The 27,584-nt window shown below is 48.3% G+C and overlaps 1 protein-coding gene across 1 annotated transcript; it reads right to left on the bottom strand.

Moving 5' to 3' along the window:
* Positions 1-1,191: 1,191 nt before the first annotated feature.
* FAM167A (family with sequence similarity 167 member A) lies at positions 1,192-19,698 on the bottom strand. Its single transcript, XM_072333529.1, has 3 exons — positions 19,341-19,698; positions 11,989-12,484; positions 1,192-3,725 (listed from the first exon to the last, which is right to left on the bottom strand). Exons 2-3 carry the CDS (start codon positions 12,358-12,360, stop codon positions 3,462-3,464), a joined length of 636 nt encoding a protein of 211 aa, XP_072189630.1. The 5' UTR covers positions 12,361-12,484; positions 19,341-19,698; the 3' UTR covers positions 1,192-3,461.
* Between the last annotated feature and the right edge of the window lie 7,886 nt (positions 19,699-27,584).

Genomic DNA, 27,584 nt, shown 5'->3' with positions numbered 1-27,584 from the left:
ACCTTTCCCAGTGGTTGACCTACACATCAAGGTGCTGAGGGTGACACAATGGCTTGGCTGCCCCAGGGCTGGCACTGCAGAGGCTCCATACTGTCCTCCTCTTGCTGATGGATGGGGAAAATCCAAATCTCAGCTGGCCTGAATGAAGGTCTTTTAGATGCTCTGTGCTCTTGTGTGTGTCTAGACACAGCACCTGGATGTGAAACACACAGAGAGGGCAACCAGCCTGATTCTGGTCTTCAAACGTCATTCTCCAGCTTTCCCAGTATAAATGGGACTTCTTGGGGGCATTTCTGTGATGGTCTCTCTGTTCAGTTTCCTTAAGGGGTCGTATGGAGGCAACTGTGGGAGACACTGAAACAGAAATCGCTCACTGATTGTGTGGTAGCACTTCACAGTGCCAAAAAAGAAAGCAATGGGGCACCCCCCTCAGGAATAATAACCCTTCTTATCTTTACTGGACAGGGCTGTGGCACAGTAGTGTGGCCTCTTGTCCATTGACAGGTTGTGATGGACTGTGCTGGGGAGCGTGGCCAATGGACTATAAGCTGAAATGTGTAGAATGGATTTGTGCTGCTTCTTGATTGACTCAAAGTCAAAAAATCAAGGCAGGCCACTTATTTTTTGATGATTTTGTTTTTTCCTTCACGCTGTAAAGCAACACAGACCTTTGAATTGGCTGCATCTAGGCGTTGGGCCTAGCTGTTACCAATGGAAGAGAAGGTTCATTAAGGTTGTTACAGGGAAAATATTTGGACTATTCACTACAGAACGATGTCTGAGAGCAAATGAGCTTCTATCTCAGTGGTTTCACATTAATATGTTTAGACCTGTAAGTAAAACAAGTAGGTAACCCACTGGTGTAGGTGCAGAGCTGTCCTAACGATGTGCATGGATAGAGAAACCTTGAACAAGCGTATATCTTGAAAACACCAGGATGGTTCTTTGCAGTTCAGAGCCGCAGGGACCACCTGGTGCTTCACACCATGTCTCCATCCTCCCACTGCTGTCTGCATTTGCAAAGAGACTTGTTACTGTGGAGTTGGGCACTGCAGGAGATCACTTGTTGGGTTATTGCTGATGGTGGCTTCTAAAGGTTGGGAACCAGACAAAAACTCCCCATGTATCCTCCTGGATGTTCTGCAAGCAGAACTGGAGCCATTGAGCACAGTGAGAGACCAGAGGCAAGGAATCAATACAGACATCATTTTATAATTAAAAAAAACTTGTGCATTTCGATGAACAGCTGGCAGTCATAACCATCCCCATCCCCGCTGCACAAAATACACGCCTGCAAACCAGACGTCTGGTATTCCTAATGCCGTATATAACGACCTCCAAAGGCTGTGCTTCTACTAACCTTCTGCATTCAGATACCACATCAAAAGCCCAAAGGCAGGAATGCTCTGTATTTGATTCTAGGTGACCCTAGAGAGAGCCAGGGCCCCTCTTCCAAGGCATTATTTTCACTGAAATTTGTCACTGCTATTTTTGATTGAAAATGCCTCTGAAAATCTACATGAGGCATCAACAGTGGTTGTTTTTTTTGTTATTTAAAAAAGTAAACGAAGAAGAATTTCAATGAGATTTTTCTTCTTCTTTCTTTCTTTTCTTTCTTTCTTCTTTTCCTTCAAAATGTCCATGGGGAAATAAGGCTGTTTTTTCTACTAGTAAACTAAATGGCATCACAGCTGGTTGTCTTGTCCAGAGGCCAACTGGCAGTCTGGCCACAACCCTATTGGTACCTGGGCTGTACAAGTTTCAACATTCAGGCACAACACTGCTTAACTTACTAGTACAGACAGAGCTCTGGTGCCAGCCCCAAACATCTTCTTCCTTAGCAGAAAGAAATGTCACCCTGTGAGCTATGAACTGGAGGGGAGGCATCGCTGTGGGGTTACATCCAATGGAGCCCCTGGGGGCAGGGGATTGAAAACAGCCCCTGTTCTCAGGTGGCTATGGACCCTTTCATGATGTGAGCCTGTGGGCTCACAAGCACACACACAACTACTGATGCACACACACAGCTCACAGACATGGCCAGGTACAGGCAGAGGCACATCCACGTGGCCACACAGCTTCCAGCTCAGCGCTGGCTTGCATGTCCCGCTCATTCCCAGAGCTTGGGCCGGTGCTGCATGGAAACAGTCACATTCTCTCAGCTGCTCTGGCACAATGCAGAGAGCAGGGCTGATGGGTTGAGAAGTGTTGAAGCCTAAAGACAGCCAAACACCTTCTGGACAGACTATCTTGGTGACAGGTATCCCAGGGCTGCTGTGGCTAGACCACTCGTGTCCCTAGCCTTGCAGCACAGTGTGCAGCAGTGTGCACAGAAAGGCAAGAAAGTACAGCATCCATCTCACACACTGCTTGGCAGGGAGGGAATCCCATGTGTCTGCTGCAGGTCTGAAGCCTGTTGATGGCAGCTCATTGCAGCGATACTACTCCCTTTCATTTTATGGTTGCACTTTGATGCACATCATGCAGAAGTCCCTTTTCTCCTCTTGAATGTCCTTTCTTTGATGGATGTGTGTTGCTACAGAGAATCCAGGATTTGCTGGTGCTACTTTTGTGGGAATGTCAGCCTAAGGTGACTTCTCTGATACGGGATTTCATCGCTGTAAACTACATCCATTATCTTACCACTTTTGGAGCTAGCTGCAGGTTGTCTTGTGGCCATGGCTGGCCAGGAGATCAGGAACATGTATTGCTCTGGGTATAAATTCTAGGGCACGCAAGTGACTTCTGGCCACCTAGAGGCTACATAAATGTGTCCACGATCCATTCGTAATAGATACCACAGACAAAATTAAGGTAGAGTACATCGGACTCAACAGAGCAAGTCAGCAAGCACATTCTCACCACATTTTGGGATACATTTAACCCGCTGTCCCTCTCATGATGAATCCTTTCTGCTGGGAACCATCTTTCCACCTGAAGCAGCCCAGATACTCCCTACCTGCCTGGACCAGCAGAGGCAGAAGATGGAGATCTGAGGAGACATTCAGGGAAGATTGAGGCATTTTCTGAAGCCACAGCTCTAGCCTGGGAGAAGGTAAAAGAGAAGGGAAGGGGGATTTTTTCCCCTTGCTTTTTGGCTGATCTTTGAGCCTCCCCTTGGACTTCTGCGTACAACAAACCACACTGGAGATGCATCCACCTCTTTGTTACTGCAGGGAGAGGATAAATGGGAGAAGGGACTTTGCAAAAGAACAGGCTAGGAGCAAATGCTGGGCTAAGATGCTCTCCGTGCTTCCTGCAGGTCCTGTCTTCCCAATGGGCATCTCTGAGCCATCCTGGTGCCAGATCCTGCTGCCCTGCCCTTCCACCAAGACCAGTGATGGGTTCCCCATTTGCTCCTGATCCCTCTGCCCCTCTGAGGCCTCTCTGTGCCCAGCCATCAGGCAGAGAGAGCCCTGGCGCTGCCCAAACCTCTCTCTTTCTCCCTCATCCTTCCCTCTTCAGCACAGCGAGAACCGGCGCGAGTTGATGTTCATCTTGGTGACCCCGATGAGCTTGAGAGGCGTGGAGAGGCTGAAGGAGTTGACAAGGGGGAAATCACAGAAGAGATCCGCCAGCTCGTCCCTCTCCTCCAGCTCGTACGTGGCGTCGTTGAGCATGCGCTGGTGGAGGTGGCAGGTCTGCTCGATCTTCAGCTTGTTGATGTCGCTGCGGAGGCGCATCAGCTGCCTGGCCAGCTGCTGGTCCTGCAGGCGCATTTCTGCCTGGAACACACGACAGAGGGTGGGGAGGGAAGAGGGTATTAGCAAAGGTACAGCAAATGCATTCCTTGCAGCAGTCCCTGCTGGAGGCTGCAGCAAATCATGAGAAAGGCAGCTTTGATAGAGCTGGGAAGGAGGCTAAGGTATTCCCTGCAGTGCATCTCGGGTCAGGATGGTGAATCTTTAGCATTAGCAATCTGTGTTTGGTCAGATTTCCAGGAGCACTGGGAAACTGGAGTTAAATCCAGCCATGCCAAGGCTGCTGAAAGGGATGTCAGTCAGTGCAAGCTTCAGAGCCTCCATCTCAACCTCAAGCAAAGCCCAAATTAATTCCCCTCACAAGGCAGCAGCCACAGAGTGGGAAGGAGCAATTAGAGGTGGAAAAGACCAATTAAAAGAACCACAGAGAACTGATCCCCAACTACTTGGCACAGGTTTCCAGACTGTGTAAATCCGTGCTGGTTCATGGCAGAAGGGAACGTGGCTGTCAGCATCCCCTGTGGCTCATCTCGCTGATTGCACACAGATCTTGGGATGAGGCCTCCGTGTTCCCTATGGGAAGGAGAACATCTATCCCACGGGCTAATAGGCTCAGTGTTTCAGAGGGTTTATCCTCCCCTGGTGTCTAACTCTGAAAGGTGGAAGACTTAGAAGTGATGAAAGGAAATGGATTTTTAATTATTATTATTATTATTATTTAAAATTCCAGATTATAACTGAGCAGAAAATTGTCACAGGATACTGGGAGAGGCAAAGGGAGGAGGTGAACACCTGGCAAGATTCACGGCAAGCATCAGCCTTCATCTGGAAAGCAGAAGCAGCAGAGTGAGAAGAGCAGATGCTGAGAAGACAAACCCCACTTCTCACCCCACATCCCTCCTCTCAGAACAGCAACAAACCACAAAAGCCACAGAGAAAAGGGAGTGCTGGGAAAGAAGCCAAACAGATCAGGGTGAACCCTGTGGCTTGAATCAATCTTTAACTCTTGGAAACATGGAGGGAGCAGTACAGGCTGAATAAATGCTCAGGTAACAAGGCTCCCGGGTTTGTCCTTATTCTTATCTCCCACTGTCTCCTTAGATACATGCAGTCCTCAGCAACATCCCTGTGCATGAGATGTCGTACAGCCTCTCAGTATCTCAAGGTGGGTTGTGAGAAAGAAGGGACAGACTCTTTAGCAGGGTCTGTTGTTACAGAACAAGAATAAATGGTTTCAGACTCAAAGAGGGAAAATTCAGATTGGATATAAAGGAAAATTTTACAATAAGGTTGTTGAGGGACTGGAACAGCTTTGGATCACTGGTTTCTTGGCTCCCCATGGTCTGAATGAGAAGTTCAGAAATAGACCCAGGCTACAGGTATATTAATATGTGAAATTGTGCGTGGCAACAAAGTCTTTCTCTCTGCTTGATTGTGAGGAAGGACTCGGCACCCTTTGAGCTGAAGTCTATCACACAGCCCTAAGTGATTCACCATAGGCACTCAGGAGTGGACACAGTGGGATTTGTCCTTGGTAGGCATTGGGATGCAACCACTTTGCCCGGATCCTAACAGCATGGGCATGGCTAGGTCGTACCAGTTTGCCCCCAGGCATGAAAATAAGCTGTTTTGTTTATGGGTACAGACAATAGGAGTGAGAGGTAAATTTATTCCTGGTTGGTGGCTGGAACATGAAACTGCAGAGAGGAAAGGAGGAGGTAAAATTCACATCAGGATGCTCCGCAGGTGGCCCTGGCATTTCTACACAAGCTCTTTTTGATACACGAAATAGGGGATGCTGCAACCAATCTATCAACCAGGGCAGCACTGCCATTGCTTCAGTTTGTGGCACAATCCCTCCTGCTTCAGGCAGTGCCTTCAAAGAGGTCAGGATTGGCCTTTGCATCATTGCCAGTTTCACAGCAAGGTGAAGCTTCAGGAGGTTGAAAGGCTCAGAGCTTGGCTCTGCTCCAGGTGTTTTCTGCAGCTGTTGGGAAGCCCTTTGCAATGCTCAGAGCTCGAGCCAAGAGGTGACATAAATAATGGAAGTTAATCCGAGCCAAGCAAGGCTCTTCTCCCTCCTGCACCATGGAGACACCATGAAGGAACTTTCCTGGTGCTCTCAGCCAGCAACTGGGCTCCAGCTCTGTTGCCTGGAGAAGTTTCAGTAGCTTTTGTATAAATCTCACTCTGAACTTCCCTTTGAATGGTTGGCAGCGATGGGGCAATTTCCTGTCCGCTGCAAACCGCTGTTTCCTTGCACTCTGCAGAGCAACGGCACTCGGGGGGCTTTTCTTCTCCCATGTGAGTTGCAATGATAAAATGTTCATATTCATGTTTCACAATGAGTGCCGCGACTTGAGGTTTTATCAGGAAGGTGATCGCGGATGTTGTTGGACTAACCTTTGGTCAGTGTTTCTTGTCAGGTCATCAGGCTACGTTAAGAAACGTCAACAAATGCTTTCTTGAAAGGTTTTGATGAACGCGGGATAAGGGAAATATGAAAAGGGTTTAAAAATTAATTAAGAGGTCTTTGTGGAAAGGCAGGAATGAAAATTGCCATTTCCCCTCTACTAGCCATCTTTTTGACCAGTTCTTTCTTTGCTTTTCTAAGAAAACATTTTGCTTTTATTCAAGTTCACAGATAAATCTGTTTGGGCCGTTGGTATTAGATTCCCAGTTTTGCCCTCCAGTGCTCCATCCAGTCACTTCCCCCTCCATACCCAGTGACCCTGGTGTCTGTGGAAATGGCATCTCCCTCTGCCATGCCAACCACCACTCCTGCTGTATGGGAGCGGTAGCACTGCGTGGGGCAAAGTCTGCACCCATCTACATTGATAATTTCTTGTCCTAGACACAGCCCTTGCTATGTTCTGGGGTTTGGCAGGGAAGCAGGGCAAGAGATGTCAGATATGTTGATTTCCCAGGGAGGAAAAGTCCTTTTTTGCCCTCCAGGAATACAAGGAGGATGGATGAGGAACAACGTCTTGTAACGACTTACTAAAGGATTACCATGAGGAGATATTGGATTTACCTTATCTGAGGAGGTGATGATGGACAGGATTAGGCAGTCCACAGGAAAGCAATGTGCTTTGTTCATAAACATCCAAAATCCAAAATCTGAAATCCCAATTCTCCTTCCCTTTCCTTCAAGCTTCTCATGAGTATCAGAGACATGTAAGCTGTCCCACACCAAGGACCAAACCATCACTAGAAAACCTCTTTCCAAGAGGAGAACTGCTAGATCAGCAAGCTCCAAAAGCTTCCTGGAAAGACTTAATGGGATTACAGGGGCTTCATCGCAGCTCACTGTGGGTTTTTGGTTTACACAGCTCATCCACAGGGACGGCTACTATAATGCAACTCAATGGGATGACAACAGATCCCACACACTCTGCAGTGTCCCATAGGAATTCACAGGGCAGACCCAACAGCAGCCTTGCATCGTTTCCAAGTCTTGTATGCCAAGTGCAGAGGCAATCTCACGTACTTCTTGCTTGCACAAACCACTTTTTAACACAGTCCCCTGCCTCTTTCTGGCCCAGCTCCAGCAGGCAAAGAGCTGTGTGGGTCTGGGAGAGGGAACCAAACCCAAGTCCTTCCTGGCAGAGGACCGGCTGCAACCAGCAGACTGAATCACAGAACCACAGACGTCTGAATGAACAAGTCTTAGGAAGGATTTTCTGTTTGAGTTGGGCCTCTGAGTCTTCCAGGAAAATGAGGGAGGAAGGGAATATTTTGGATGTGTCCTTGCCTGTTGCCCAGTCTAGGTGGCTTATTCCAAATAATAGCTCAGGATGCAGCCTACATTTGTCTCCAAGTTTGTCTCTAACCATGGGCTGTCTGTGTGGTTGCAGTCAGACTGTTAGCGTTCCCATTGCCATCAGCTCACCTCCTACCATGCTGCTATGGAAGGAAATAAGAGCAGAGACCATCCCAGGGCATGAAGGTGTTGTGGAGCTCCTTGGGACCTCTTCCCAAGATAGAAGTGTCCCATGGACAGGCTCCCAACCCGTGGTCTGTGAAGCTCAGGATCACGATCAGTGGAGAAGTGGTTGCTTCCATGGATCCAAAAGATCAAAAGAAAAGGAAAGCTGAAGTGGTGCCCTCCTGACTGGGTGCAGCCACTCGGAATTGAGCACAGGCCAGTTGTTAGACCCTTGCCAAAATACTTCAGAGAAACTGCTTAGGTCTGTGTTTAGATTAGAGGCTTCATCTTCAAAGGTGTTCAGATTACACCCTGTTGTGGCTAATTTTGGATGCTCACATCCTTGTGGTGCAACCCATAGTCTGAAACAAGGCACCTGACCATTGCTTTAGCAATGAAGCTCAAGATGACACTTCTGGTGTCACCCTGTTGTCTAAATCTCTTTTAAAAGCTCTTGTTCAACTAATATTGATGTCAAAACTCAGAGTAATATCCGGACCATGTTGCCCAGTCTTATTGCTCCTGACAGGGAAGGCAAATTGATCTGAAATGGAGACACTGATAGTTTTTAAGGTCTATGCCACCCTTGTTGGCTGTTTTATTAGGGTCAAATGATATTTGCTCAATCCACTGGAAGAAATCCGTTGGGAATTCAGCCACTCTCAGGCTTCATCCTCCACCAGTCCAGTCATCTCTGCACACCAAAGTGGCTTTTCTGTATGTCTGACCAGCAAGACATCAGTGATAGCATAGTTTGAGTTGGAAGGGACCCTTCAAAGCCATCTGTCCCACTGCCTGCACTGAACAGGGACACCCACAGCTCCATCAGTGCTCAGAGCCCATCCAGCCTGACCTTGGCTGTCTGCAGGGATGGGGCACAACTGCCTCTCTGAGCAACCTGTGCCTGTGCCTCACCACCCTTACTGTAAACAGCTTCTTCCTTACATTCAATATAAATCTCCCCTCCCTTAGTTTGAAACCATTTCAGCATTGATGAAAAGCAGACACATTTGACATAGGAAAAGCAAAGAGAGGAGAGAAGAGACAGGAGGCAGGAAGGGAACTGTTCCAGCCTTCAGGCAGTTCAACACATGCTGAGTACTGCAATTTGCTCGTACACCTACACAGAACCTCTCAGTGCAAAAACAAGAGCAGGAATTTGCATGTCCGAATAAATCAGTTCTCAGGCCCAGATTCCCAGCAGGTGCCAGCTGATGGGGCTGGCTGGAGCTCAGTGGGCCTATTTGGTCCTATATACCAGGGCCAGATCTTCATGTGCAAATGGCAGAACTGGGCACTGAGATGGGTCACCTGGGGGGAAAGTCCAAGAGCAGCAGATGCTCAGTAAGACCTTGGGTTTGTCCCTTACTTTGCTTCTGAATGGGAGGAGCCTGAACCTGGATGAACCTGAACCTGAGCAGATTCTGGACACACGGATGCAAATTCCCTGCAGCATGGGATGACCCCCTTTTTGTGAACTGGGAGTAATGCTTCAGATTTAGCAGGTAGCTTTAATTCTTATGGCCTATTCTTTAGCATCGTGCCTAAGTGGAAATCTGGGTATACACATTAAATTCACTTTGATTCCAGAATTGGGTGATAAACTGCTTGTTGGGATCATGTGCAAACTCCTGAAGCTCTAGCTGTTTGGCAGGGTGCTAAGTGGTACAAGCCAGAACCATGCTGGGGCCATGCTAATGAACCAACCCTGCCTAAATGTGCTGGTAGCTGTGATAGGATTGCACAGCGTGAGCAATGGAGATGTACATCCTGCACTGCTGCGTTCCATTAAGAGAACAGGCTGGTGGTCTACTTGTTTTCTGGATGTGCAGCAGCTTTTGCCCTTCCATTGGGTAGATGAATCCTACATACACTAATTTGCCTTCTCTTCGAGGATGGCATAGACTGGGGAGAATTCATCCTGTGATGGAAGGCAGTGTGGCAGAAGCAGATTTCACCCCATCTATGACTACTGGATCATTTTTGGATGCTCTTCAAAAAGCTGCCCAGATACTCACATTGGCTGTGTCTGTACTGGTAGAGCAAGAAAGGCCAGAGCACAGCACAGGCACCGAGCCCTGGCCTCCTTCCTTTTTCAGCTCTTAAAGAAGACTGGAAGGATTTATTTCCCACTTAGAGTGACCATAACAAATGGATGGGTACTGGAGCCCTTCCTGGCCTTTCTGGTCTTGGATCCTAGTCCTCGATCTAGTGGTTGGCAACTCTGCCCACAGCAGAGACTTGGAAGTAGATGATCTTTGAGGTCCCTTCCTAGCCAAGCCATTCTACGATACTAGGATTCTATGATTCTAGGATTCCATGATCCTGCCTTAGGTAGATGTAGAGACTGAAACAACCATATCCAAGCTCTGAACCTTCCTGTTTGCTTTATTATCATGAAACGGTGGTAAGCAAGGAAAATCCCGGTTGTGATGAACGGAAGCTTGTTAATTTACCAAAATAAAATAAAATAAAATAAAATAAAATAAAATAAAATAAAATAAAATAAAATAATATATATATCTTTTCACTCTTGAGAGGTAATGTGAAATGTGTCTTTTTGTTCCAGCACTCTGTGAAACGATGGCCTTGCTGGCAGCTCTGGCCAACAGCAGTGCCTCCAACATAGCTGTTCAGCTGTGTGGTCAGTTAAATACGTGCTCTCTCTTTTGGGGAAATTGTTCTAAATTACATGAGTCACGTCCAAATCCAGCAAAGACTGGTATAATTAAGACAGAGGAAAATGGAAAGTGAGGAAAAATTAGGGTTTACTTTGCCCTTTTTCTTCCTTTAATTTCAACTTCAGATTTTCATCAGATGATGTTTAATGTACCACACCCCAGCCTGAAGGGTAGAATTGGACTCTAAGACAATTTATAGTTTTGGCAGAAGACCAAAGAATGAAGCAAACTCTTTAAACACTGCAGCCCTAAGGAGAAATCTAATCTATCCCTTCCTGCCTTCAGGCATTTTGAGACTTGGGTTTCACATCTAGTCCTCTGTGACTGGAAGAATTCATCACAGATGCAAGCATGGACCTGGATTCAGGGCTGAGATTAGGAGACGATGTTCTCCCCAGAGCACCGAGTGGTTTTAGAATCATAGAAACATAGAATCACCCAGGTTGGAAAAGACCTCCAAGAACATCCAGTCCAATCTCAATCCAGACCCACCATGCCCAATGACCATGTCCCTCAGTGCCACATCTCTATATTCAGCACTTCCAAGGATGGTGACCCCAACATCTCCCAGGGCAGCCTGTGTCAGTGAAGCACCACTCTTCTAGGGAAGAAATTGTTCCTAACATCCAACCTGGGCCTCCCCTGGTGCAACTTAAGGCCATCACCTCTCATCCTAAAAGGATGAGATCGACTCAGAACACTTTTGTTATATTCCAGGATTCCTGAAGCTCTGCTCTTGTCTTCCAAAAGCTGCGGTCCCAATCTGAAGCCCAAATGCATTCCCAGTCCTTGGGGACTATGCTGCAAAGATTGCTGCAGTCCAAACAGCTGCAAACGCTGTTGGCATAAGCAGGCAAACATCTAATTAGGCGACAGGGTCACGTGATGTCCATTATAGCCAGTTTCCAGTTATGTGAGCCAAATAATTTCATTCTGTTTTCATTTTCATTCTGGAAGGGGAGGATCATGGGAAGTGAAGTCTATTGCTCCTACACGTGTGGAAAGCCCAGGTGACCATTCTCCAGCCTGAAAACAGCTACTGCAGTCTGGCTGTCTATCCTATTGACCTACCCTGGCCTCCATGAAGGATGCATCTATGCCTCCTCCTGGGAAATGTCCTCAGATTCCTGAACTGGGCTGGGAGCAACTTGGGGCAGTGCTATAAAGATCACGACAGTAATGCAATACGTCAAAGATGAGCTTCTTCTGTGCCCTAGCTCTGTTTATTTTCCTAGGGTATATGTAGCATTTATGTCTTGTTTTCTTGAATCATGGTTAACAGCATTTTTGCTTTCCATTGAACTGCATGCAGCCAAGCCAGTGGAGGCTGTGTGGCTTTGCAATGGCCACGTCCCCTCAAAAAGCCACTGACTACCTCCTTGCTTTGGTGAAGTAGGTCTCCAGTCCTTCAATCTGCTAGTTTTTAACTGCAACAGTATTCCCTGAGCCTTTGGGATCCCAGCAAGGACACGGAGGTGGGCCCAGCTTCTTCTTTGAAGCAACAAGATGCTGTCATTCACCCTTCCCTACCCCACAGCCCCCCATAGCAGGTTGCAGTGAGTGATGGCTGCCTTTCCACCAGCTGCTGAAGGCAGGTGGGAAAAAGGAGCAACTCACTTCATTCATTTTTCTCTTGAAAAAAAAGAGTGCTATCTATCTGGGACAGGAAACCACTTACCAGTTCCTTCCTGAGCCACGTCAAAGCTTCATCAATGCTCTCAAAGTCGCCTATTTTCCCTGAGGTAAGTGTCACCTTGTCCTGGGCAGGGCTTCCGTTGAGATGCAGTTGCACCTTTCTCAGAGGGACAGTGTCCTCTGTGTCCTTTTTGGCCTCGTTCCCCTCCTCATCCCCATCGGGTTGGGGGCTCTTCCATGCCTGCTCCTCCAGCTTTGCCTTCCACTCCAGGTAGGATGGGCGTCTTGTTTCCAGCCTCAGCTTCTCAGTCAAGGCCTTCAGGCTCCTTAGGTGATCATCAGGAGGAACAGCATTTCCAGTGCCAGCATCTGTTCTGTCCAGGGCCTCTTCTATCTGGATTTTAGGTAGGGACATTCTCCCTGGGGGTCAAACCGCATGTGTTGGGATTCCAAGGGTCGGAGATGGGGTGGGATGCCCTGCTGGTCAGCTCTTGGATGATAGCTCCTGCTCAAGCCCCACACCAAACCTGGGTGAACACCTAGAAGAAAAGCAGAGGATTGTTTTCTACTTCTAGAAGGAAAAGGGAGCAAGAAGGGAGAGACACCTATTGCAGAGCATTGGCATTGGGAAAGGCGCAGTGCCAAGGTGTGTTACCTCATCTCAGCTATCTGCTTCTTGGGGGCAGGAACAGACAGGCTCCAGCCTTTAGTGGAGCTCTGGTTACCTACATCTCCAGTCTTTAAGGGGCTGTGAAAAGGTTGCCAGTAAGGTCAGGACACATCCACATGCCCTTCTAAGGCCAAATCATACTGCCCAATGTCCTCTGGAGGCAGGATTGGCTATTGCTGGGTGATGGGGTGTCCTGCTTGGCAATCCTATTTCTTTTCACTTATGCAAGATAAGAACAGATAAAGTAAGGCAACGCAAACTTCTCCCAGGAGTCTGAGCCAAAAGGAGAGCTGGAGAAGTGTCTTCACTTGTTAATTTGTTCACTTATTTATTTATTTTCTCGCCCAGCTTTACAGATTTGGGTTTATATTTAGGCTTGCTAAGGATACCCGCCTCCAGCCGTGGGAATCAGATTCCACCCATCCAGTGAGCCTAGAGCAGGATCGTGGCCCCCAGCCAGTTTTGGGAGTAACTTGGACACTGGTGTGGTTGGGCTCAGATGCTTACTCTCAGGGAAATTTGGACTTGTGGTTTCCATCTCTGACTGTCCCCAGTCTACCAATTGGAAATGGTCCATCACCCATGCTAACTTCTGAACTGCGACTCTGCAGTGTTTGGGAGAGGGTCAGCTAGCTTGGGCCAAAGCCAGGACTTGAATACCTCTGTGGGAGTTAAGCACAGGCAGCTGCTGCATACATTTCAGGTGGGATCAGATAAGAGACTTTCTCAAGGTCATATATATTCATCTGCAGCTGAGCTAGGAATAGATCCAGAGCTCACATCTACATGTCAAACACAGAACAAAATACTTTCTGCCTGCCTGGTAACATGCCCAGAAAGACCAGCCAGGACGTACGCAGCTTCTAGCTGGATGCACTCAAACACAGCCATATGAGTTACTCAGCCATTCTCCTCCCTGCTATGTATGCCCACAAAGACGTGTGCAGCTCTGAAACCCAGACCATAATTATGCCTCTCGAACCTTTTCAGTAAGAAGATTCGATTTAAAATAAACACCAACAGTGAGCAAGATTTATCCCACAATTGCGCGGAGGCACATGGGCTGAATGAGTAGTTGATAATATACACACAGACAGTCTGGGGGTGGGGAATTACTCATGTTGTGGTCTTGTTCCTGCTCCTATTTATGTTAATGAGGGTTTTACGGTGAGTGGGAGCAAGCCCAGATACTACACCAGTTTGAAGCCAAGAGATCTCATGCCTGGAGCTGCACGATTTTCTTTCTTCTGCTGAAAAATGAATAGCAGGGAGGGGCAATAAGAAGGCTGCCCATTCAGGGAGTCAGGATATGCACCAGCTTGTGCACCGAGCTGAGAGCGCACTGACAAATTTTGCTCCAGCACTGCATTCTAGTCCATCAGATTCAATAAGGGGTATTACCTAATGAGTTCAAAGACCTTAACCAGGTTGGATGGGGGCCTGGGCAGACTGGTTAAGTACCAGATCTGTAGGTTGGTGGCCCTGCCTGTGGCAAGGGGGTTGGAGCATGATGATCCTTGGGGTCCCTTCCAACTCAAGCCATTCTATGATTCTATGATTGCATTAAGTAACCAAGTGTTTTTGCCTCTGATGGGATGCAGATCGCTAGCTGTGGCTACACCCAGCTGTCCAAAAGCTGAACATGCCGGGTTGCTGGATTTGGTGCTCCTTAACAGAGATAATATTCTTACTGTAGGGCTGATGTTGTCAAACACCACAAGATGAAAGCAGGGGCTCCACAGACTCTTTCGTGTTGTGTCTCCAACACAAACCAGCAACTTGTGTTGCCTGCTGAGGGATTGGATACTCCGGCACTATTCCAGCCCATCCTACATCTCCCATGTGCAATATGAAACTTCTCATCATTCAGTGCACAGACCCCAGACTGGCACATCTGTCCTCCAGCATCTCCAAACTGAAAATAGGCAGAAAGGAGCTGCTTCAAATTTCATATCGATATCTCAGACTGGGGTGAAAGATCTGCTGCAGAAAGAGAGCTCTGAAATTGGTACATGTGTGAAAAATGTCTGTGTGTAATCCAAACCTGCCCGCTGCCCCAGAGCTAGTTATTTCCCAGGAACAAACCTGGCCTCCAGGCTCACTTTCCTCATAAGAAAAAGAACCGGAGTGGTTAACCCTTGATTTGTCTTCTTTATCACAGCTGCTTTCTGTTGGTTCATGCCGTGCCGAATTAGGGGTAACAAGAGATTGGCACCAAAATGGTGACTAAAACCCAAAAGGTTTCCCCCTTTCCTTTCATGTAAGCTATCAGTCCTGAACGTACAGTACACATCAGTTCACCAGGTCAACAGAATGCCTTTCGTTTCCTTGTTGGGTCAGGCTTCCATGGAAAAGTCAGCTTCATTGACCCACTTGGCAAACTGCAATGCAAAGGGATTAGCAGCAGCATGTAAACAGGATGGAGAAATAACAGGACTGTCATCTGGATGGGGTGTGAAGTCCCATCATGCTGAGAGTCACTGAGAAAGCATGCCTTCAGGCTTGGCTTTTACACCTTTGCAAGTCAGCAGAGCAAACCTTTCCCTCTTCCACACCTGACACACCTCTTGAAGCCCTTGGGGAGTCCTGTACTCAGTCGTTTACAAGTCCATTGGCACCACTGGCCTCTATGATGTCCCACTATAGAAATTCCTCTATCCCCGAAGCAGATGCAGCAGACCTGTCCCCACCATGAGCTCTCAGGGATCCTTATATCCATCAGTTGGGAGAACCATGTGATCCCTAGGTGAGATGAGGTAGGAAGTAGGAGGTGGGCTGGAGTGGGGATGATCTTTGCTTTATCTCACTGGTGGTGGAAAACAACACAATTCAGGTGCTTTTTATGGTCAAAAGGGAGACTGCATGAAGTGATGCTAGCATCATAAAATGATGCTACGCCCTGTGGGAGCTTTATGTGTCTGAGAAGTTTTATACATCTCTGCCTTCCTATCAGCTCTCCATGCCCTGCTCTGCAATGAATGTGAGGCTTTCAGGAAGCAGCATTGCTTTCACATTTACAGCCTGCTCAATTTAGAGCCATAAATAAGGGCATGCAGTGCTTTGGAAGGTCACATGTCATGGAGCAAGAGGTCTAGGGATAGAAAGAAGAAAAAGAAGGAGGAATACTCAGGATAAAAATTGGAGGAAAAAAGCAGAATAAATAAAGCCATCAGTTACAATGGGCATGGGGAAAAAATTATCCTGCTCCTTTCACTACTCCTGATGGACATCAACTTGCAGTAATACCATTTTTTTATTGCAGAAGAGCAGCAGTGATTTTAAGAACCTACATTATTCTGCTTATTTCCTTTGAGAATAAAAACACAGCTCAGCGTGTGACAAAGCTCTTGCCGAGAGAAGTCCTTTAGCTGGATGAAGTGCCATCAAGGACCATGGATAACACTTCTGGCATGTGGCAAACAGGATTTGGACGCAAGTGAGTGGCCTTCAGGAGCCAAACTCGGAGGACCTTCAGGGTTATATAGAACATCTTCAGGTGTCTCATTCCCATCTGGGTGTCTGTACTCTGACTGTTATCAGAGCAGGGATGCCCTGTATGGTGTTATGGATGAGGTCCTCAGACCGCTGGCAGACATTTACTCTTGTATGGGTGTCACTTTATGAGCCACACAACCAGCCCTTCACTCTAAGAAAGAAAACCCTATGTGGAAATTCCACCTACCAACACCATCCTTGGTGGGTGATGAAACCTTATAAAGAATAGAGGAGGAGGAGGGGAGCAGAGCTGGCTGTTGGGGTAGAGCAAAAAGATGGGGATGGCTGACCTGTGATCTGCAGCAGATTGGCTGATGAAGGGGATGCCCTCTTTGGCTGTCCTGAAGTGACCTCCAGCCACCCTCCTCCCAGCAGAAGATGCCTGCAGCCCAAATATCACACTGATCCTGAAGCCAGCAAATGGCCAAGCTGGGCATCATGAGCATGAGCTCAGCACCAGGTCTGATGAATCCCCCACACTTGCAGGGATATCAGTGTTACCTGTGTCCCTTCTCACACTTGGTCCCACCTCAAACCTAATGCATGACAGAAGCTCAGCTTTCTGTCCCTGGGCTGACTGAGGGTTGAGAGATGTGATCTCAGAGCTACATCATGTTGTGTCTGGAATACTGACTTAATAGGGTTCTGAGTGCACTGGATGTTCCCATGCATTTATGACTGTGAACGATGCCCCCAGACACTCTCAGGTAGCTCATATGCTTATGACAGCAACCCATCCTGCTCCTTCAGCCCTTGGGGTGCAGTCGTGGCATTTGCAAATACATGGGAGCAAGAGGGAAGGACTGGGCTTTTCTAGTCATGTGTGGCCTGAGGCAGGGTGAGGATTCACCTCAGCACCTCCTTCTGCCCAAACAGCCCCCAGAAATTGGCCCAGGTGCAACAGAGAAGAGAGAGCAGTGGGGGACTGCAACCAGTCCTGACAAGTGGACAGTATTAAGAAGAGGGGACCACTTCTCTCTCTGGAGTTCCTCTCCAGGCTCAGTGGTAGCATCAGAACCTGCTTCAAGAAGTACCTCTGTTCCTTCATCCCCATCTGCCTCTGAGCCCACTCCTTGCACAAGTCACAGCAGGCTGCTTTCAAAGCAGCAGGACGGAGGCTGCCTCTGTTGGGTCCTTGGCAGCCCCACCTTCCGAGCAGCCCAGTTCCCCTCCATCAGCAGATTTCCAGTGGTTGGGTGGAAACCCAGCATGAAAATGGCCCAGGCTTTGCCAGATGTTTGGCATTCCTGCAAACCAGTCCTCTGGTGATGAGTGGGAGCCGTCTGCAGACCAAGAAGGCTTCATGGAAAGTGGATGGAGGGCAATTCTGCCTCTCAGCCCACCGGATAAAGCAAGGTCTTATTGTTATTAGAAGGAAATGGGGTTAGGCTGCAGAAGGAAAAGCAACTTTGCATCCCCTTGGTAAAAATACTCCATCCACAACAGCAATCTTCTAGCAAGTGTCACTTCTCCAGACACTGCCCCATGCTCCCAGCAGGACTTGGGACCTCACCCTGGCTCCCCAAGGGACCCATAAAGGACAGGGGGGTGGTTTGGCAGAGCCCCTTCTTTCCCTTGTTTTCCCCACTTGCCCCTCTACCCTGCTGGGTTTCTCCCACAAAAAGAGCAGGGCAGGGACCTCTGTGCCAGCGCAGCCAGGGCTCCTTGGGAACGAGCTGGATCAGGCTGAGAAATGCTCCCTTCCCAGGGGGCTGCCACACGGAGTTATTTTTCCCTCAATGCAGCACGAAGGCAGAAGTGCACATTCCTGGTAAGAAACAACAAACCTTTCTCCTGCCTTCATTCTGCCTAGCACTGAGCTTCCCCTGCAGAAGCAAACGCCAGAGCAGCCCCTGTTCCAGCTCCAGATTAAAGCGATCAGGGGCAGGATCAGCCCCCACGACCCCCCTAATCCCCTCTACACGCTGCCTGTCCCATCCAATTACCGCCTCAGCAGCAAGGAGCACTGCTCTCAGACCTGCTCCTCCCCAGCATTTCCAGCGCTGATCCTCACGTTACTGTTCAATATCTCATTTAAGGCAGGTTGTTCACAAACAGACCCTTGCTCCCTCCCCTCCGAAAGGCTGAATTACTCTCAGGCTGATTTTTATAAATATATACATATACATATATATATTTTCCTGCAGTGTTTCAGCTACATTTTTCACACCTGAATGGCTGCGGGGCTGTTGCGAGCTCCTTCCCTTTCTGTTTTATTTGTGCACCATTCGGCTCCCACGGAATCGGCACGGGGATGCGGAGGGGACACGCCATGTAAATAACAACCATGGAACCAAAACGATGGCTGGGGGAGGGAAACCCACAGCTTGTTCCCACTGAGAAGTGGGGAATCCATCGGATTTGGGCAGACAAAGCCAGACACAGCCCCTCACTGCTGACAAGGCGCTTGGTTTTCATTCATTTTCCCCCTCTTTCCACCGAGGTTTCCAATGTGGGAAAGCTCAGAGGGGCAAAGCAGCAGTGAATAATGCAGGGAGCATGGTGGGGAAATAGGGAGGGGTCCTCTAGCTCTACACTGGAGCTGGAATCAGGGTGCTTTTGTGCCGGTGCTGATAGGGGCGCTGATCATTCATGTTAGCAATTAGCCCCGAGCTGTTATCGAGGGCTCTGTAGAAGTTCTGGGTGATTCTGGGGGTTGTTTTTTTTTCTCAGTCATATCTACAAGGGTCAGCCCTCAGCAGGTGGAAACCCACCCTGCTCAGCGCCGTGCCTGCCTCAAAACCCGCAGGTAGTGCCACCCTGCGAGACCAGCAGGCTCCATCCCATGATGTCTGCGCTGCACAAACACCTCCGGGGCTCTTGCAGATCTCCAGGAGGGGACGGAGGGAGCAACAGGTGATCATCCCGAGCAGGGGACAGACTCTTCTCTGTTACACCACAGCCGGTGGAGAAAGATTTCCCCCCCCCCCTCCCTGGAAGGTGGTGGCTGCCCCTCATGTATCCTCAGCTGCGAGCAAAATCCCCGCTGCAAAGAGGGGTGCAAGCCCCGCAGTGATTTCCACCCATCCCAACCATCGGGGTGCCACCAGTCTGGATGTTTCCAAGCAATTTTGTCCAAGCTAGAATGAGAGGAATGAGTCTCCAGCTCCACAACGGGGGGGTCCCCACTGCCCCCACCCCAGTACTCTCTCCCCAAGGAGCTGCTCCTTGTGCCGAGCCCCATTTCCACAGCTCCCACACCAGGTATCCCCTCCCCGACCCCAACTCACCAGGGCTGGACTCAGCAGGAGCGCTGCACGGACATCTTGGCTCCCTCCTTCCTCCGCGGGGCTCCAACTTGGTATTTGCAGAGCGATGTCACCAGCGCCTTCAGGAGACTGGCTCATCCTCCTCCCTGTCTCGCTTCAGAAATCTCTGTGTGTGTGTGTTGTGTTGGGTTTTTTTTTCTCTCTTTTTAATTTAAGGGACTTTTTATTTTTTTTTCCAGTGGTTGCGTCAGGCCTGTTGCCTGGAGACAGGCGAGCTATTCCAGTTTGAGCTTTTCAGTCCAGATTTCCTGTCTCTCTTTCATTCATACCACCAAGCCCCGAACCTACCTCCCACCAAGCAATAACCCTGGAGAGACCTGAAAGGGAGGAGCCACACCGCCGGGGTCCTAGACATCCTCCTTCCAGGCAGGAGGGGTAGGGATGCTACTGGCAATAGAGGGCTGCTGCAAGGGCAGGGACCCCAAAAAGCCCACAGGAGACACTCGGACGGCATCCCTGTGGCTGTTCCCATCGCATTCCATAGAGAGCTGGGGATCTCTGGCACTAGGGAGAGCTCAGAGATAATGTTTCTCAAATGCTTGCCTAGAGGTGAGCGCGCATACAGAAGGCAAAAAGGGATGGGGATAATTTGGCAAGGCTGAGTAGGTGTCTCTGGGAAGCACTAGGGTGGGTAACTCAGGGCACTGCTTGCTGGCACCACCTGGAAACCAGTTGTTGCCCATCTGCTGTACTGGGAAAGCCCCTGTTGCACCCACATCTCTTCCAGCAGGGCTGGAAACCATTTTAACTGCTTCCAAGAAGGGACCCATAGAAGCATGAGCCCAGTTTCTGTGTGACTCTGGGACCGTGAGCTTCCTTCCTCCCCCAGGGTTTAAGGATTAATCCTGCAGTGCCCGGGGTGCCTCTGGAAAGGAACACCATGTCTGTCCCCACACGCGGCTGTTGCACGTCCAGCATCTCAGGACAGCATCTGCAAACGCAGTGGTGTGAAGGGTTAAGTGCTGGCCATAGACACCTCATCACCCCCGGCCCCTTCCCACAGCCAGCCTCCTTCCTTTCTTTTTCTTTCCCCCCACCCCTCAGGGCAGTGGGGAATGATTTACAGCCCCTCCCTGAGCCCAGCATCTCCACAATCCCATCACCAGCCTGCAATCCCGACCCCCCTCCTCACACCCTGCAGCCCCTCCAGTGTAGAGTACAGCCCTGCAAGATGCAGCAGTACAGACTTGAAGGAGTGAAGAACAGCGTTTTCACATTTCTGATGCAAATGCAATTATGATTATTATTATTTTGCTTGGACAGCACCCTCGTTTATTCAATTTTCAGATATGCATATGCAAACAGCCTGGCAATCAGCTCTCCCAGCCACCTGGCAGCTCACACCCACCCTTCCAGGGGCTGCTGATGGTGAATGGGGACTGGAGAGACATGAGAGCTCTTCCCTCGCTGCTCAAACCCTCTGATGTGGGGCTGTAGCTGCATTTCACGTCTTAGCACCAAATTTAATGCCGCATCTCATTGAAACAACCCTGGGTCTGTGCTGATCATAGAAGGGATCATAGAATGGCTTGGGATGGAAGGAACCTTAAAGCCCATCTAGCTCCAAGCCCCCTGCCATGGACTGGTCACCAGCTACTGGATCAGGTTGCTCTGGATGAATTAAACAATATCAAGACACAGACAAGGTCCAGGGATGTGTAGTTTTGACATGGGATCAACATTGTTTAGAAGTGAGCAAGACTGAGGCCCCTTCTTGAAAGACAATTTGGATGCAGTCACTCAGCTCTGATAGGAGCATTTCATTGCACAAGGTGGCCAGAGCAGGTAAACTGGCCTCAAGGCTAGAGAGAATCACAGAATGGCCTGGGTTGAAAAGGACCACAATGATCATCCAGTTCCAACCCCCTGCTTTGTGCAGGGTCAACAACCAGCAGCCCAGGCTGCCCAGAGCCACATCCAGCCTGGCCTTGAATGCCTGCAGGGATGGGGCATCCACAGCCTCCTTGGGCAACCTGTTCCAGTGCGTCACCACCCTCTGGGTGAAAAACTTCCTCCAAAGATCCAACCTAAGCCTCCTCTGTCTCAGTTTAAAACCATTCCCCCTTGTCCTAAAAGAAGAGAAGCTGTGGTATGGGTTAGTTTAGGAGCAGAGGTGTTGCTGCCAAAGCTGGACATCTCTGTCATTACTGTAACAGACCACACATGGCCACCCGCTCCCTCTTCTGTAAATGTTTATTTTTAACTTAGTTGTGTAATGGATTTCAAATGAGCTGCCATAAGACAACAGTGAAAGGCTGGAGCCACGTCCCTCTAAAGTCTTCTCATGGGTTTTTAGTATTTTTTGGCTTGAATTTATCTCACTGCCTTCACTCAAAGGACCTGTGGTGGGGAGTTGTTCCTCTCCTTCCACCAAAACCCCCTCTGTGATGAAGCTCTAACCCCAACCACCTGCGATGAGCACCTGAGATTAGCATCTGAGATCTAGTGGTTGGCAACCCTGCCCACGGCACAGGGATGGGAGCTGGATAATCTTTGAGGTCTCTTTCAACCCAAGTCATTCTGTGATTCTATGATCAGCACAGGCATTCTATGATTCTGTTGTATGACTGAGTGTAAGAAGTCAAAATAAACCTCTACAACACCTATGCTGTGCCATAATATGGCTCAATATTTTTTCCTTTTGCACAGTGAGACCTTTCTGTTGCACTCAGAGCTGTAAAAGCTGCTCATGCCCAGAGCTTCACCCTTCAGTATCCCTGAGCATAACACCTGAATCCTTTGAAACACCCTGACAAAGGCCTTGATCCATGCTTGGATATGGTTTTGCAAAGCCAAAGCTGGCAATTGCTTGTTGCAGAGGTAATTCTCTTCAGGCTTTGCTGGGAACTCAAATCTCTTTTTTCACGTTGTTACAAGGTAGATGTGCCCCATATGCAGCTAATCTTTACTCAACCCTCCACACTGCCCATGTCACCAGAAACAGGCAGAAGTGGCCATTCCTCTTCCATAAGGGCAGCTGCTCAGAGTCTTGGAGGAGCATCAGTGGCAGCTTCTTATTTGGTCACCAATTAAATGCCCTTTCCACAAGGCAAAGTGCTTGAAACCCAACCTGCCAGAAGTGGAATGAGGAGAGGATACCACTAGTGATCTACCCTAGCTACCAGCGGCATCTAACCACTGCACAGACGCTTGCAGCAGGAATGTCCTCTGAGATGGTCAGAGAGCTGTTTGTGTGCTCGTCAACCTTGAAATGGGATGGAGGCACCTACAGAGGGCAGCAGGTCTCCAGCTAATGCTCCGCTCTGGTCACTGCAGGGAAACCATTGCGTACACAGAATGTGTACAGAGGGTTGTGGATATATGGCTGCTCATGGACTGGGGCCACTGGGGGGATCTGGAGGAACCAGGAGATGTCCAGGATGATGGAAATGAGCTAGTGGTGCAACGTGGTCTAGTGGGCATGGTGGTAATGACATGATGATCTTGGTGGTCTTTTCCAACTTTAATGATTATATGATTCTAAGCTTTGCTTCCTCATTCTCATGGAAAAGCAACGTGGCATGAAGGGCTTAACTGGGGACCTCTACATGGAGGACCTAATACGGCTTGGGTGTCACCCTATGGATAATTAGCCCCTTCATATTGTCTCACTGCAGTTCACCACCCCGATGGAAGGTTTGGAGCCCACCAACTCTTCTTTCTTTTATATAGCTTAAAAAAAATTCCATCTGGGGTCTTCAGAACTGCCTTTGAAAATGTGTTAAGGTAGCAAATTATTCTCCCTTTCAACTCCAAAAGCTTCTGTAAGGTGTGAAGAACTGAAAATCATTTCCAAAGAAAACCATAACCTTTTCCAAGGATTTGAAGTAGCTCATTTGTAACTGCTTTCCTTTGAGAATCTGCTGACCTCAGTTCATTGCAGCAGCCCAAAGAAGAAAAAGCATTTCAAATCTCAGGAGCAAGGTGTATTTTTTTTGCACTCCTCTCTACCTTGCTGGAAACAAATAAATGGATGTGTGATACACTTTCATCCATAATCGTTGTAAATTATTTGCCAGAAGTGTCTGTGAACCAAGAATCGCCCTTCCAGTCTTACCTGGTTTTCCATTAAGGCTATTTAGTAAAATGCCTGATGGACATTTTCATTGAAAACATGACCATGGATGGATTGGGGTGGATACCATCTCCCCAGACTTCAGCTCAAATATTCTGTCTAGCCTAAATTTGTTACTATGGCTTCCTGATCTAAGGAAGGAAATGGTAAGGAAAGCTTATCTCGGATACTGCTTTAAGATGGAATGAATTCCCTTCTGGAATTATCTGTGTCCATCTTGGGTTAAGTACTGAGATTCAGATAGAATCATAGAATTCTAGGATCATTGAGTTGAACAGGACCATGAAGATCATCCAGACCCAACCTCTGCCATGGTCTGTGTTCCCCCACCAGATCAGGCAAGCCAGTGCCCCATCCAACCCAACCTTGAGCACCTCCAGGAGTACTCACTGAGGGAATTCCTATGCTCGCTACCCTTGATCTGGAGATGTGAGATAACCCAGATGTCCACATCTTTCTCTATTTGTCATGTTGCTTCTGATCAATACCACCAGTTCAGACTTGTTTGTCCCATATGTCTGGGACCTCTTCTGCCAGGTAACATCCAAAGGACCTGGTGGCTCATTCTGCAAAGGTCACGGTGGCCCCACCTGTACAAATAGGGGCCTCGTGATGATGGTGGATGAGCTCCTTAGGATTCAGCCATTTCTCAGTTCACGCTCAGTGTCACACTGTGATATTTTGAGCGAAACCACTGCCACAGCATGGGGTGGGTTGCACAGTGTGTGCAGCTCAATTCCCCAGTGATTTCAGCAGCATCTGCAGGGACAGGAGCTGTAAGAAAGCTGTTCTGGGGCACAGCGGTGTCCTCCAAAGATGCAGGCTGCAGCACCCCTGTCCTTAGCACCCCTCTTGGTCTCTGTGTCAGCATCTGCTCACCGCCATGGCAGGAACTGGGTGAGATTTCCTGGATGTATCTGATGGACAGAAAACAAAACAATTTCACTTCATCCCTTGGTGGCATGGAAAAATGAGTCTGGCCAATAGCTTCAGAAAACAAGTGAAAATAATCAAATCAACATAAAGATCATAATCATCTCAAAACATAGTTGGTGAACACCTGTTGATGAACCAGCTTCAGGTAGGATCCCTGTGTTTGGCAATAAGCTTGGTTTGGTTTGTGTTGACTCAGCAAGGACTCCATCCAAAACCCAGAAGAACCAATAGTAGATGCATATCAGCTGGGGTTTGGAGATAGGTGGGTTTGGAGATAGGTGGGTTTGGAGATCAGGTGGGTTTGGAGATCTGAAACCCTGCTATGAGAGTGAAAATGACGATGATCGCCTTTCACCACATGGAGTGGTTGGAAGCAATCTATGCCCAAAGACCCTAGAAGAAGATCTTAGGAGACATTATATAAAGATAAATGATTACATGCTGACATTTGTCTCTGGCATCTCTCTCTTCCCCATGCCGTAATGACAACATAGCTCTGAGGAGGAACTGGACTGCTCTCTTTAGATGAGATGCGAAGCAGAAGCAGAACCTCAAATGGAAAGTAAGCGAGATTACAGCACCGTAACCTTGATAATCACTGAATGGGAAACTGCTCAGGCTAAAACCCGATTGGAGATAAGCTCTCCCAAAGGTTAAGCGTGCACAGTAAATATCTTCACCCCTACCACTGGCCCAGAGTGCTCTGAGCTGTGAGCGGGCCAATCTAGAAAACTGAAGGACCCGTATTTCTCCTCCCCTTTGCAGACAAGTTTTAACGCCCTGTGGATTCACGGGTGCCTTTCAACTCACATCAGCCTGAATGAGAGCAGTTCGGGGCATCTGTTGATGAGGAACAGTCTTTTTTAGCTACCGCTGAGCCTTTGCGGATAACAGTTCTGCTGGGGTGGCCACATTTCTAACATTAGCACTAAATGAGCAGTGTGGTTATACTACCAGTCCTACAATATCTACGAGTGTAAAAGCCTGTGTGATTTGTCATTCAGCTGTTGTAGACAGGAAGCCACTAACAGCAGCCAACTGACAACACCAAGAAGAATTAGGGTTTCTCTTTCCATGTGCTGTAAGGATTAAAGCTTATCAAGGAGAGCTTATGGTCTGAAGTCTGCACCCTACAAGAGAACTTTAAACTCTGGTAGACAATTTGGACCGAGTGGGCTATGATTTAATCTGACAAAGGACCAGCCAGGTAAGTGCAAATAATTTTCCTTTGCTTCATTCTGCTGCCTGTTTTTTGCCCACCTCTCCATTGGGTGCATCCTCTTAGAGCACCCAAGATGCGATCCATCTGTGGTCATTCATGCATCAGTGGTGATTGAGCCCTTAAAGTTGTGTGGTGGGATGGTCAAAGGGAATTAGACTTTTGGCCAATTGGGATGGTGTGCATTTCTCCCTTCCCTTCTGGCAACGTGTATTACCTGGGATCTGGGCACCCCCTGAGGTGGGGGTGATGCTCTAAGCCAGAAGCACTGATCATTCTCTTTCTCCTAAAAAAAGAAACAAAAAACAACTAGATGAAAGCTCTTAAAATGGCAAAGGGAAGTAAAAGTTTTAATGCTCGTGTTCCGGGCAATGGTTGCCAAACTGAGCACTTGGATGCTGCATATAGTGTAGAGAAGGACTGAGGCTTTAATTCCCCTTTAGCCAAGGGGGTCACTGGAGTATGAGGATCTTTGCTTTGTTGTGCCCTACAAATAAATCGAATCATTCTGAAGCTGTTTGCCTTTTTTGGAGGTAAGAACTGTACTTTCACTGACTCCTCCAGTCAGCCTTGTACAACCAACAGCAGTTTAATAAAGCTGGTTGTGGACAAAGCTTCTGGCAATCTGGAGTACTCCAAGGAAGTTATAGGAACGCTAGGCCTCATGCTTTTTCCCCTGGTCACTTCCCATTCCCATGTATGCAAAGCCTACACAAACCTCCCTGCCTTTCACTCTTGGTTATATACCTCAGACAGCACTGTGAGACCACCAGGAGGGACTGATGTGGGGTGTTTGCATCTCAGAGCTCTGCAAAGGTTTGCTTAAGGCTTCATGGCCAGTTTGGCAAGTTCAAGCTTTTTTATGGCACTTCAGCTACACTCCCTGTGAAATGGGGGCACTTGTTGCCTATCCCATAAGCATGCTGCAAAACTGTATTGATTATGAATCTTCATAAACATAGAGCCAGGAGAAGGTGCTACATATAGCACTGACACGTCTTTCCAGGTCTGGTATGTGCTGGAGGAGAGGAGACAGCAAGAAATTAAGGGGAGAAAAAGACAGCTGCAGACCAGCGAAGGCATCCTCATTAATATGTTCCACCAGTCATTACATGAAGGTTTCATTAAATCTTTGTCAGAAGGTCTGAGGGCTGCAGAATGCGTAGTTTCTTGCACACATTCTGTGCTTTCTCCTGGCCCTCCTGCAGCACTATGTTGTGCTGGTGCACAGAAATCTGTAAAATAAATTTGTTCGGCCTGTTCTTGATTTGCTTTGGCAAGATAGGTCTGCTACTGCACCTCGGTTGCAGCTAAAAGGCAGAAGGCTGAGTTTTCTGATGGAGGAGAAAGAACCCAAGACACATTTCTACCCTAGACTGGTGTGCTCCTCAGCCCCTGTTAAATAAGCCCATGATATCTCAAACTGAGCATTAAAAGAAATTGAAGCATCCCGCTTTGTCCCAATTTGAGCATCTATTACAGACAAGAATATCAGCTCTTTTATTTCTGCTTTGGGACTCTCCTCTTAACCGTGTATTCAGTCTTTCTCTCTCCATGAAGCCTCTGCTAACACCTCAAAGACCAGGGAGTTAATTAGGCTGTCTTCTAGTGTGGACATGGTTTTTGGAAAGGGGGTATTTTTCACTAGCAATACCCTGCTGTCATCTGGAAACAGGTCTTATGAGTTAGATGGGAATCATGGCACAGCATTGGACAGGGTAGGAGCATTGGGGCACGCTGTTACTTCATCATTTTTTGTCTTCTTTTCTTCCTATAATTCTTTCCATTTTTTCTGTGTTAAGAAGGGTGTTTTCTTGCTGCTCTTCCTGCCTGACAAGGCGCAGGAGGCGACCAAGCATTGACTCCATGTGGATGAGCTCCATTGCAGTCAATACTTCCCTGCAGACCCACAGGGTTCAATCACAGGCAAATGTTTTGCAAGATCTCTGGGGCTAAATCCTGCTGGAGCCATCGA

This window comes from Excalfactoria chinensis, chromosome 3 (assembly GCF_039878825.1).
Source record: "Excalfactoria chinensis isolate bCotChi1 chromosome 3, bCotChi1.hap2, whole genome shotgun sequence".
NCBI lineage: Eukaryota > Metazoa > Chordata > Aves > Galliformes > Phasianidae > Excalfactoria > Excalfactoria chinensis.
Note: the sequence above shows the minus strand (reverse complement) of the source record. Positions and strands in the feature narration are given on the sequence as shown.

Coding starts and splice junctions, on each gene's coding strand:
- FAM167A (XM_072333529.1), bottom strand. CDS start 12,360: ATGTCCCTACCTAAAATCCAGATAGAAGAGGCCCTGGACAGAACAGAT. Junction 3,726..11,988: donor CGTGGCTCAGGAAGGAACTG/GTAAGTGGTTTC, acceptor CGTGTGTTCCAG/GCAGAAATGCGCCTGCAGGA.